Here is a 12,906-nt window from a genome sequence, read left to right on the forward strand (position 1 = left end):
AATTCCTAGCTACAACTTAGGAGATACCTTGCTGTGGATGAAGTGTTGTCTTTATTATCTGGCCAATAAAGACTTATAGGACAGGAAGAAGTCATGGGTAAGGCTTGTCTTATTCTTCTCAAGATCTGGATTCTGATCCAGCTCTAGTGCTGCTGGGATACAACGGTGAGGACCTCCTAAAGGGAAGAGTCAGGCGTGGCACCTTCAAAGATGGAGGAGAATATAGGTCCTTGTGAGTGCCTGTGTGTCTTATTTCTTGGTAGTCAAGGTGAATGGGGACAGGATACCTCCACCCTTACACTCAGAGGACAATCTGGCACTTGAGTCAGGTGCTCCACTCTCCAACTCTTGCTGCCATCCCAAGTAAGTTCACTTTCTTTGGTCTGACTTATTATCCCACTCTCATTCAAGATTCTTTCTCTACAACTATGCATTCCACAGACTCACAAGCAGCATGCCTCCAACCAGAAACATCCATTTACTTCATGAGCAGTATCTGCTCCAATCCTCCATTGTCCCCAGTTCACTAGACTCTTCATCTTCAATATTTGTCCATCCCTTACCAGCTTGGGCCCTGTAGTCTGCCTCCTCAGCCACCGTCCATACACCAACCATTTTAGGACAGGTAAGCAACCCAGTAGCAAACACATTCATAATCTGGCTATCTTTTTTATTCCCTTGGCCTTTTATCACAACCACCCAGCAAGATCTAATCCTTAAATAATCCATATCTCATTTTTTCTTGAAACCTACTAGAGCTGATTATCACTGCTTGAAGCAGATCTGCTCCTATAGCTACTCCAAAATCCTGTTCAAGGTCAGGGTCACACTATCCCATCCCACCTTCCCAAACAACTGCAGTCAAATCCTGACTCTTCCAGATCTATCTCCTGCCTCTCTCAATTGTCTTTGAACCCATAATCAATACAATATGCTTGTCTTTCTTTCTTATCTCCCCACAAACCTCTCTCCCATGTCCACCCCTAGTTCCCTCCCTTCCTATCCCTCCATGTGACTCAAAGTGAACATGAACTTCTTACCCATACTTTCCACAGTTATATTGACTTCTAGCTCTTGCACGAACCCCAAACACACTCACAACCACCTAAGCATATTAAGACAGACAAAACTCCAATGCATTTGGCAAATTTAATGTAATTCTGATACCAAAATATGAGAGCACACAGGAAGCAAACAACAAAGCAGGAACAGCAGACAGATCTGTCATAGTGGGACACACTCAGCTGATGGGTAGCAGTTGCTGTGGATAAAGATTCCAAAGCTGTACCTCGATTCCATGGAAATACTGCTGCTACTTATTAGTGGGATCTGTAAAGGGGGATGACCCTGAAAAAAGCCAAAACAGGGACACATTTTAGCACAAACATACCAATATCTCATATTTTCTGCCTCATCTTCATCTTCAGGGTGTCTTCTGTTATGTCCCTGCTAGTGGACCCATCCCTATAGACCATGGACATGGGAATATGGAGTTACCTGAAACAACTAGCCATAGGAGAAGCCACAGGCACCAAGGCTAGTGGCTCCACCACCAAAGCCAGCACTGGTGCTTGGTCCACCGCTGAATCCACCATTGGGGTTCAGTCCATCACCAAAGCCAGCATTGCTACTTAGTCCACCACTGAAGCCAGTACCGGTACTCAGTCCACCGAGGAAGCCAGATCCAGTGCTTGGTCCACCGAAGCCAGTTCCTGTGCTTGGTCCACCACCAAAGCCACCAGTGCTTAGTCCTCTGCAGAAGCCAGCACCGGTGCTTGGTCCACCACTAAAGCCAATAATAGAATTGGGTCCGCTACTGAAGCTTGAGCTGGTGCTGGCTTCACCAGTAAAGCCCGTGCTGGTGTTGGAATCACTGCCAAAGCCGATGATGGTACTCAGTCCTCTGTCAAAGCTGGCATTAGGCCCACCGCCAAAGCCATCACTGGCACTGAGGCTAACATTAAAGCCTGTAGCAGTGCCAAGTGTGCTGCCAAAGCCAGCATGGGTACCAAGTCCACTAGCAAAGCCATCACTAGAGACCAATCCACTACCGAAGCCAGTGCTGCTGCCAAGTCCATCACCAAAGCCAGCACTGGCACCCAGTCCCCCACTGAAGTCAGTGCTGGTATTTAGTCCACCACTGAAGCCAGCATTGGTGCCCAGTCCCCCACTGAAGTCAGTGCTAGCGCTTAGTCCACCACCAAAATCACTGTTGGTGCTTAGTCTACCACCAAAGCCAGTGCTGGCGCCTAGGCCATCATCAAAACCCGAGCTGGGGCCTAAGCTGTCACCAAAGCCAGTGCTGGTACCTAGGCTGCCACCAAAAGCGGCACTGGTGCTCAGTCCACTTCCAAAGCCAGCACTGGTGCTTAACCCACTGCCAAAGCTAAAAGCAGCACTGGTGTTGGGCCCCTCACTGTAACTAGCACTAGTAACACCACTAAAGCAGGAACTGGTGTTGGCAGAGCCACTGAAACATAGGTTGGTGCTAGAGGCATTGCCAAAGCAAAGGTTGGTGCTGGGCACTCCACCAAAACAGAGGCTGGTGCTCTGAGCGCCACCAAAACTGACTCTAGTATTGGGAGAACTGCCAAAGCTAATGCTGTTGCTGGGGCTACCATTAAAGTCAGTGGTACTGAGTGCGCCACTGAAGCCAACGCTGGTGCTGAAGGCATCGCCGAAGTCAGGGTTGTTGCTGGAAGCACCTCCAAAGCCAGCACTTGCATTAAGTGCCCCGCCAAAACTGGCACTGGTGCTGACGGCACCACCAAAATCGGCACTGGTGCTGATGGCACTACCAAAGCTGACACTGCTGTTGAGTGCACCACCTAGGCTGGCACAAGTGCTGATGGCGCTACCAAAGCTGGCACTGCTGCTGAGTGCACCACCTAAGTTGGCGTCAGTGCTGATGGCGCTGCCAAAGCTGGCACTGCTACAGAGTGCACCTCCTAAGCTGGCACCGGTGCTGATGGCACCGCCAAAGCTGGTACTGCTGTTGAGTGCACTGCCTAAGCTGGCACCGGTGCTGATGGCGCTGCCAAAGCTGGCGCTGCTATTGAGTGCGCCACCTAAATTGGCACCGGTGCTGATGGCACCGCCAAAGCTGGCACTGCTACTGAGTGCACTGCCTAAGTTGGCACCGGTGCTGATGGCGCTGCCAAAGCTGATGCTTGTGCTTAGGGCGCCCCCAAAGTCAGAAGTAGTACTAGAAGAGGCACCAAAGGAGACATTGGTGCTAAGTGTGCCACCAAAACCAGTGCTAGTGCTAGGAGAACCACCAAAGCAGATACTGGTACTCAGTGTGCCTCCGAAGCTGGCACCAGAGCTGGGAGAGCTACCAAAGCAGACACTGGTGCTAAGTGTGCCTCCAAAGCCAGTGGTGGTGCTGAGTGCACCACTGAAGACGGTGCTTGTAGTGGGTGCTCTGCCAAAGCTGGTGCTCGGGCTGAGTGCCCCACTAAAGGCAGCTGCGGTGCTGTTGAGTGGGCCTCCAAAGCCACAGCTGGCTCTGCCACTGAAAGTGGCAGTGGTACAAGGTGCACCGCCAAAGCTAATACTGGCTCCGCCACTGAAACTAGTACTGGTGGTGGGTCCACCACCAAAGCTAATGCTCGCCGTGCTGCTGAAACTGGTACTGGTACTGGGCGCACCACCAAAGCTAATGCCGGCCGCACTGCAGAAACCAGTGCTACCGTTGGATACGTCACCAAAGCTAATGCTGGCTCCGCCACTAAAGCTGGCACTGGTGTTTGGTGCTGCACCGAAAGTGATGCCTGCCCTGCCACCAAAGCCACCACTGGGGCTGGGTCCACCACTGAAGCTAATACCAGCACTATCACTCAAACTACTCCTGGTACTAGCTCCTGGGTTGAAGTCAATATTGCTGGTGACATCCTCATTTTCTTGGGTTCTGGCTTCAATTTCAAATGAAAATCGGTTCCAGGCCTGAGCATCGTCCCCTAACTCTTCCCTCGTTAGGCAGTCAATATCCATGTCGTCCCAATTCCAAGGTCCGGCCACAGCTTCCTCTCCAATTCCCATCTGGGCTCTCGCTTCGGCCCTGGCCTCAGCCTCAGCCACAGCCACTGCTGCGGCTTGAACTTCCATCTCTACTGCCTCCCGGTACTGAGAAGCCCAGTCCTTGGGGTCTTTCTTCTGCACCTAAAATGGAAATGAGAATTATAAGGAAAATAGCCCTTGTAATTGTGTGCAAAATAACCAATAGCAGTAAGTTGAAAAAGAATCACTCAGTGGAGTTCTAATGGGTCCATCCTGAGGTCTAATTTCAGCTGTGATTACTTACATGGAACCTTGCACAAATCACTTAATCTCACTGAGCCCAAATGTCTTCATTTATACAAATGGGAAATAAGAAAGTCTGCATGGACTGAGTATCTTTATAGACCCAAAATTCATATGGTGAACAATCAACCTCCAATGTGACTATATTTGGAGATAAGTTCTTTTATGGGGATAAATGCAGTTAAATAAAGGCATATGGATGAGGACCTGATCTAATAGGATTATCGCCCTGTAAGAAGAGACATTAACAAGCTTGGGCTCTCTGCCATGTGAAGACATGGTAAAAAGTGAGTTGTGTGTAAGCCAGGAAGAGCCCCTACCAGAAACTAACTGTGAAGAATATCTTTCTAGGATTTTCTGTCTCAATGGTGAGAAAATCAATTGTATTTTTTTAAGCCACTGAGTTTATAGTACTTTTTTTTTTTTTCTTTTCGAGGTAGGGTCTCACTCTAGTCCAGGCTGACCTGGAATTCACTATGTAGTCTCAGGGTAGTCTTGAACTCATGGCGATCCTCCTGCCTCTGCCACCCAAGTGCTGGGATTAAAGGCGTGTGCCACCACGCCCAGCATGAGTTTATAGTACTTTGTAATGGCAGCCTGAGCTGTCTGCTATAAAGAGTGAAAAATGAATAAGACAATATGAAGGTATGCATCCTTACAGCATTGTGACATGATGCTGTCATCTACACATGTATTGAGCTGCATTCATGGATTTCCTGGGACATCTGTATCCACGGGCTGCAGGTTGGATACACTTGAGTATCTAGCAGTATTGTGGGGCAGTCATGGGGCTTCAGAAGTTGAAGTACAAACTGAAGATTGTCCTGTATCTATCTATCATTGTACATAGCCTGCCACAGCCAGGGGAATACCATTCCTTTAACATGGCAAACTCAGGAAGCTCATTACCTTGCATGCAAACTTGAGAACTTTCATCTTGCTAGTCTCATGGTAAGAACGCAGGCCCCAGAAGAACTCATATTCAGGTGGTCTGCTGTTGGGGACTCTCTTGTATTCCAGATATCTTGGAAAAAAGAAATGAAACTTGCTTCTACCCAAGCAAGCCTATTGCTTAACCATTTAGGCCACAGATGTCAACCTCCTCTAAACAAACACTAATAGTCTCTGGGGAAAGATTTTCAAGGCCTTTGCCACTCATAGTCCCTGGTCTTGACCACTGATACTGAGCCATTTTCAGCTGGCCTTGTACAAAACAGGTATTTGGGAGAAAAAAAAATATGTGTCATGATGTGACAGGAAGATCAATGTGTCTTGCTCCTGTCAACACTTACCTCAGATTCTGATGTGGTATGTTGTAAATAGAGGGCTCATTCTTTGGGCCCATGTTTTGAGCACATCCCTGTTCAAGGGTCCCAAATGAGGCCTAGACAGGCCCTGGACAGTCTACCCACTGGAATTTATTTTTTTTTACCCACTGGAATTCTGGACAGTACTCAGGTATAGGACACAAGATGCCCAACCATCTAAAAATATTTTTAAAAATGCATGGACTATTCACTTTCTGAAGCAGATAAAAACATCTAGAAAACTTCAGGGGCTGGAGAGATGACTTAGCAGTTAAGTGCTTGCCTGTGAAGCCTAAGGACCCCGGTTCGAGGCTTCATTCCCCAGGACCCACGTTAGCCAGATGCACAAGGGGGTGCACGTGTCTGGAGTTCGTTTGCAGTGGCTGGAAGCCCTGGTGCGCCCATTCTCTCTCTCTGTCTCTCACATAAATAAATAAATAAATAAGAACAAAAAAATCTAGAAGACTTCAGAGCTAGACAACGCCTCTGAACACCACTTACTTCTGCTTCACGAACTCGTCTGTGATGAGCTTCCTCACTTCTCCAAAAAGTGAATGCCTTACCCTGGCAATGGGAAAAACAGCCTATGAACACAGACCAGAACTATCCAAGTGAGGGCAGAGGCATTTCCCAACATGGAAGAAACCTCTGTAGCCCACAGGACAGTCTCAGTGAAGTGAAGAAAGCAGTGAGCATAGAACCACTAGAAGCAAATAGTAGAGGCCAGATGGTTCTGTGTCAGGGGTGCCTGAAGCTCCATCTTACACCTCATCTCAGAACAGAGAACATAAGGAAGAAAAGAAGGAAAGAGTTCAGAACCATTTCTCCACATGAGAACCCACCACCCCCTCCCCCGCCTGCTCCACCAGACCACCAGGTTGATGAAATACTGGGACCGTCCTCTCTTGCCAAAGGACAACACGGACAGCAAGCGCTGAGAGAGCCCAATCATACCCAGGGCGCAGCCCCAACTTGCGCAGCACCTCCCAGATGACAGCTGCAAGGGGAGGCAAGAAGGAGACAGGGACGGAAAATAAGCACATGGAATCTGGACAGCAGCTACCCATCCAGCTGCATCCCCAGCCACTCACCCTCACTGGCCTTGTTGCCATTCATGAAAATGACACTCAGAATCACCATGAGGAGACCCAACTTTGGTGTGTCCTTGGTCCTAGGGGAATAGTACAGGACACAGGGAAAGTTTATGTCCAGGAGCTGTCTGCAAGACACAGTAACCATCTCACTAGGCTAGCCTCCCCAGACTTCCCAGATACGGCAGAATTCGGCTGGTTCATGTGCTCTGTGTGACCCAAGGCACAGCATTTGCACTTTAAAGCCAAGGTAAAATGGGAAACCGCATCCTACCCCTAACCTGGGTTAATGACGCGATGGAAGGATACCTGTCAACCTGCAACATCACAGGTACCCAGTCAACTGGAGACCTTTATTTCTCTCCCAGACCTCCCACTTCTGAGAGGATTCTAGTCAGAGCCCCAGTGACACTCCTTCCCCTCAAGCATCATGGTCTGTCTACCCATACCAGGAGGCGCTCCCTCCTTTGGGAGCTACTCTATAAAGAGTACCCAATGAGCTGCCCAATGAAGAGACAAGTACCAACAGGCTGCTTTTTTGGAAGCTTGTGGAGAGAAAGCAAACCTGAAAACAAGAACGCCCCACTGCAGGCTCTGAAACTCTTAAGTCAGTCACAAGCAGACAGCACTGCTGCATGCAGGGCTGCAAGCATGCGTGGGAGCCGGGGCTGGGGCTTCTCGGCCACCATGTCCTAGCTTCTAAGAAGAATGTGGGGGGAGAGGGCAGGGAAATGACAGTATCGTGGGTGAAAACAGAAGCCCCTTCCCACCTCAGTACTTGCCCACTTACGTTCCCAGTATGCCTGCAGAGGACTCCTGAGTGCTGATGAGGATATACAAGCTACTTTGCTTATCAATTTCCTTCAGATTGACTCGAAACATCTGCCAAGTGAAAGAATAGCCTGTGAGATCCCCAAATTCAGCCTAGGTATCAGTTAGTTTTCTAGGCATTCGGCAGCTCACTGTATACCTACAGGTGTTCGATGAGAGAAATTGGTGAGATAATGCACGTAAAGCATGTATCTTAGTACCAAGCACATCGTAAACATGTAACAAACATACGTCACCCACATTGTCTTTGTGATTAGTGGGAATCTAGGGAGATAGAGAGGGAAACATCTGGAATACATGAGACAACGTGCCGAGCCCCAGGCTGAAGCCAGGACTAAGCTGGACTGCTTGGGTACTAGCTGCCTTTTCACCACTGGCTTGCTGTGTGCCCAGTGGCTGGTCTGCACCTCTTCCTAGACTAGTGTGTACCTATCTGCACAGTGATGGGGCTGAATTAGTAGGTCTCTGTGCTTCTACCCCAGGAGGGCTCTCTCACACCTCTGTTCCTTTCATGGTTTTCCCAGTGTACCCATCCTCCAAGACTGCCCCTTCACCTTCTCCAGAGCATAGCTTGCTCGCTCAATGATCTCTGGGAAATATTCATCATATTCCTGGATGACATCCTTCAGCATGTCTGCAAGAATGGAGAGATAGAAGAAGCTGGGCCGAACAGAGGTCATATTGGTGCAGTCATTTTCCCAGTCCTATGGTTAAGGCAACCAGTCCTGAACCAGGTTAATAGTAGATGCCAGCCATGGTGAAGTGTGAATGGGGCAGACATGAAGATATGAGAGGAGGCCAAGAATGTAAAGAGTTCCCCTGCAGGTGACTGAGGGAGAAAGTAGTGGAGAACAGAGCTCAAGGAAGATTGGTAGACACTACCTGAGCGCTTGATGGGAATCTTTGTCTGGTCCTTAACTAACAGGTATTTCACCAATTTATTTGCCTGAAAGAGAAACAGTTGGGGAGGTATCAAATGAGCTGGCTGAAAACTCACAAGAATGGCAGGGAAGGGGGAAGAGAAAGAATATGGCACAGGCAGAATTGGATTCTTACCCTTTCTTGCAAAATGGCCACATCTCGGGGTGGCGGAGGCCTCCGACCCCAGGGGATCCGTCTGTAATTGCTGCCACTTCTTTCTTCCCCATTTGGATGTTTTGACTTTATCGTCAAAAAGAAGGGAGGTCCAGTGTCACCAAGTGAAAGTGTTGGCTTCCTGCTCCAGAAAGTCCCCCCAAGGCCTCCCTTGTGGCAGGGTCTGATCCTACCACTAGCTAGCCTTGTTTTTTTTTTTTTTTCTTTCCTTGTCTTTCATCAGTCTCCTTCCCTTGCCATAGCAGAAGCAACCCAGAACATGGCCTGGGGTTTCCTTTTCTTTGATCACCACTGGACTCTGCTAGCTAGAACCCTTGGACAGTCACTTTACTTCCCTGGGACTCGGTTTTCTTATCTGAAAAATCAGGGGACCTACAGTCCTTAGTTAGTAAGAGTTACTTTCAAGAAATAAAGGCATAACCTGTATAAATGCGTATGGACACAAAGCTTGGCACATGATTAATTACTATGTAAATACAAAGCGAGTCACATCTAGGTCATAATTAAGTGTATAGATGGCTTATTCATCTACCAGTCTGTAAACAACTAGAGGGCACACAGTATATTTCACATTCTTCTCAACATATCCCATAGCCTATGTGAACACAAGGATTAGCTCAAAGTGATAAGGCTCAGTGAAGATTCAGAGAAACACGAAGAGCCTAGGAGAACACGAATGGAAAAGCAACACAAAGCTAAGGATGATATTGTAGATCTCACCTTTCGGTTCCTTTTGCCCCGGGTTCTAGCAGTGGGCTCCAAACTCAAATGTGCCAGATAGTCATCTGCCAAGGCATGGACGGCAGCAGCAACCTGAGTCTCAAGGGCACTTACACTGGTCTGAGAGGTAGCCATCTTGGCCTGAGCCCCTTGCTCAGTAATTTGGGTCTGGCTTTCAGTTGCCCGAGCCTTAGTAGCAGCCTTTCGAGCCCTGGACCCTCTCCTGATGCGCATGGTGACAGACAGGGCATGATTTGTGACCATTTGAATGGGAGGTTGGGCCTCAGAGAGCTCAGAGGCACAAGTTGAGCCCTTATTGGAAACCTTCTTGCTCTTAGGTTTTTTGGGCCTCAGAGCTGCTGAGGCCTCAATCTGTCTGCTTGCTGCTTCCATAGCATTTGAGGACTCTAGATGGTCACTGTCAGTATTTGTGGCTTTAGCAGCTGTCTTCTTGGCCTTGGAAGCTTTCTTGGCTCGAATAGAGGCTACTGTGGTCTGGACATTAGCTGTCTCATTGGCAGTATGGCCTTGGAAATTAGCTGTGTAGGTAGTAGGTAGGGCCAGTGAGATTTCAGTGGCACTACCTGTGGCCTTGTTAGTGGCCTTCTTAGCCTTGGAAGCTTTCTTAGGCTTGCTGGAGGCTATCAAGGCCAAAGAATTCCCTGACTCACTGGCAACTGGAGAATGGATAGTGTGTGAGGCAACTGGTAGGGCCTGCAAGGGTGACTTGAACTGTGTAGTGACATCCTCATTGCCAGTTGAGGATTGGGAACCTTGTGATGCCTTGGGAGTAGCTCTCTTTGTCTTGTTGGCTTTCTTAGGCTGAGAAGTGACTGGTGAAACCTGAATACTGGCTGCCCCAGTGGTAGCTGAAGACTGGCTCATCTGGGTGAGAACTGGTAGGTTTAAAGCCTGCAAAGTTATTTTGGGCTTGTTGATGGCAATCTCATTGGCAGATGGGCCTGGAGGGGCTGCTGATGTGGTCTTAGTAGTAGCCTTAATAGGAGTCTTTTTGGTCTTGTTTTTCTTAGGCCGGCTGGCAATAGGTGGATCCTTGGTTGCTGACAACAGGGTATGCATCAGCAAAACACTGTCGTCTTCGGTGGTCTCGGTCTGTACATCTGGAGAGAAAGGAAGCCCCAGGCTCCCAGGGGGAGGCAAAGGGCCCTACATACTTAGGGTTATGATCCTTTGGGCCATCTGGCCTCTCTACAACCACCCTTTCCACACACAAAGCCCAAAACTGTCCTTCAGAGCAGTTTAATTCAAGGAAATGGAAAAGGGAGAAGGGAGCAAAAGACAGGATACGAAGCATTTCTCTTTCCTCCCTCTCCACCAGGCAAAGGAAGACGGGGACAGGTTAGGCCAGGAATTACACAACCACACAGTGGTAGTGGGCTCCAGAGCAGAAAGTTGAATTCAGGACAAGGAAGCTAGCTTAGTAAGAATGCCAAGAGGCCTCACCTGGAATGTGGGCATCCTATATCCATAATCTTTTCTTCTGTCCATCTTTTGGGAGGCTAAGCAGTATCTGAGCATGAAGGAAACAGGCTTGAGTTAGGAGAAAATAAGTGATATGGAGCTCCATCAGAAGTCTTGCCCAATCTTAAGGGTTCTCACCCAACCTTGCGCCCCCAGCCTTCCAGTTCCTGGATTCACATACCTAAAAGCCTAGGCCACCTGGTCTGTGAAGCCCAGCTCCTTTTGCTTCCAAGATGGCAAGTCAGTTCTACATTTATATATGTAACCCCGGACCACACCGCAACCTGATAGTGTGCATGCGCAATGAATCGGCTCCCTTTCTCAGGCCCACAGGTTTCCCAAAGCATTCTTCAAGGCCCTCAGCGCGCATGCGCCTTGGTGGACTGGACCGTCTGGAAACATCTCATTTCCACATATGCCCCCCCCCCCACCGCTCGGTTTTCCGAGCAGCAGAACATCTCAGTCCCCCAGATTCCCTCTTTCTAACTGCATCATTTCTCACTGCAACCTTTCCTCCAGCACCAGCCCTTTCCCTCCGCCCGGCCAAGCTGCTCCGTACAGCCCCTTCCCCAACACCGCCCACCTCTCCGCTGCGGTATGGCCACGCACCGCCCCTTTTCGACTTACCCTCTCCCTCGGTTCTGCAGTACTTCTCACTTCCCTTTCCTTAATAAGCCCCCTCCCTCCGCTCTGCAGTACGTCTCAGCCAACACAGCTCACCACCCCCTCGTTCCACGTCTGCAAGTGCCCCGCCCTTTCTGCAACATGGATACCCCACTCCTAAATCCAACAGGATCAGCTTCGGTGTATTGCCTGCTCGCGAACCTTCCCAGGTCGTTTCCTTTTTCAAGCCAGACTTAATCAGATCCTAGCCCTTCTTTCTCCCTTAGGAGTCTGGTCCTTTCGCCGCTTAAAAACCATCGGGCAGCTCCTTGCTCTGTCCCAGTCCTTCCTTTTAGTAGTGCAAACAGGGTCCTGCCCACTTTCTTTAGTCTGATCCGGATCCTGCTGTCTCTTACCTCCCTCCAGAGCTGGGTTCCCTCCCTTCTTGCTACCGCCAAACGATTTCTCGACCTTTCCTTTCTGCAATGCCAACCACGTCTGCATCCTATCTACCTCCAGAACCGAGTCCAAACCTTCCTGTGGCCAAGAGGAGATTCCGTTCTCTCTTTACCCCTCTTAAGTATCGGCTCCAGGCACCTCTGAACACGACCACGTCGAAGCAGTTAAATCCAGAATCCACCGCAGGTTTTCTTCCAATCTTAAGGGTGTATGAAGCCCAGCACCTCGAAGCTGCAGCCACAAGATCTTCAGTAAAGCTGAGCACCTCAGCTCACCTCGTCCTCCAGAGTCCAGAGGACGTCTGCTCTCTCCAAGCGTCTCCTCTGAGCCTGCACACACGCGCGCGCGCGCGCACGCACACATACACACACACACAGACACACACAGACACACACACACACACAGACACACACACACACACCGCCGGAAGTGGTCCTGCCTCTTTCCGCCTACAGAGGGGGGTCTCAGTTCCTACGGATCTGCCCTTCCCCCTACTTAACAACTTTCATTCTCTTTTAGCTCCTCTTTTCTGTTTACTACCCCTTGTTCAGCAATCACTCCCTGTCATGCTCCATTTGATTTCTCCATTCTCCATGCTGTATCCCTCTTTCTGTTTCATTATTCTGTTCCTCCTAAAGGGAATGTGCTCCTCATAGCTCCCACATTAACATTCCCTAAAATCCCTCTGTACCAGCACTAATTACATGGAGTATTACACTGTGGATCTGGATATCTCTCCCCCAGCAACTGCACTGAAAACAGAGGACTAAGTCATATTCATTTTTAAAAAACTTTATTTTTATTTATTTATTCGAGAGAGAGAGAGGAAAAGAGGGGGAGAGAGAGAAAGAGAGAGAGAGAATGGGAGCGCCAGGGGTTCCAGCCACTGTAAATGAACTCTAGACACATGTGCCACCTTGTGCATCTGGCTTACATGGTTCCCAGGGAATGAAACCTGGGTCCTTTAGCTTTTCAGACAAGCACCTTAACTACTAAGCCATCTCTCCAGCCCCATA

General features: G+C 49.1%; 1 protein-coding gene and 1 non-coding gene across 10 annotated transcripts; both read right to left on the minus strand.

Moving 5' to 3' along the window:
• Positions 1 to 1,135: 1,135 nt before the first annotated feature.
• On the minus strand, positions 1,136 to 12,276 carry Tro (trophinin). Of its 9 annotated transcripts, none has more exons than XM_045140142.1 (13): positions 12,029 to 12,276; positions 10,811 to 10,877; positions 9,347 to 10,467; positions 8,588 to 8,692; positions 8,414 to 8,477; positions 8,086 to 8,165; positions 7,491 to 7,582; positions 6,701 to 6,780; positions 6,564 to 6,606; positions 6,111 to 6,173; positions 5,212 to 5,326; positions 1,498 to 4,161; positions 1,136 to 1,347 (listed from the first exon to the last, which is right to left on the minus strand). In XM_045140142.1, exons 3-12 carry the CDS (start codon positions 10,424 to 10,426, stop codon positions 1,507 to 1,509), a joined length of 4,377 nt encoding a protein of 1,458 aa, XP_044996077.1. In that variant the 5' UTR covers positions 10,427 to 10,467; positions 10,811 to 10,877; positions 12,029 to 12,276; the 3' UTR covers positions 1,136 to 1,347; positions 1,498 to 1,506. The 9 variants fall into 9 exon arrangements, with proteins under 9 accessions (XP_044996077.1, XP_044996070.1, XP_044996076.1 ...); XM_045140135.1 differs by having other exon boundaries at positions 9,347 to 10,513; XM_045140141.1 differs by having other exon boundaries at positions 12,003 to 12,276.
• LOC123456996 lies at positions 5,537 to 5,663 on the minus strand. The gene has a single exon (XR_006634847.1). It is a non-coding gene; the product is annotated as a small nucleolar RNA SNORA11 (small nucleolar RNA).
• Positions 12,277 to 12,906: the final 630 nt, after the last annotated feature.

Source organism: Jaculus jaculus, chromosome X, assembly GCF_020740685.1.
Source record: "Jaculus jaculus isolate mJacJac1 chromosome X, mJacJac1.mat.Y.cur, whole genome shotgun sequence".
Lineage (NCBI taxonomy): Eukaryota > Metazoa > Chordata > Mammalia > Rodentia > Dipodidae > Jaculus > Jaculus jaculus.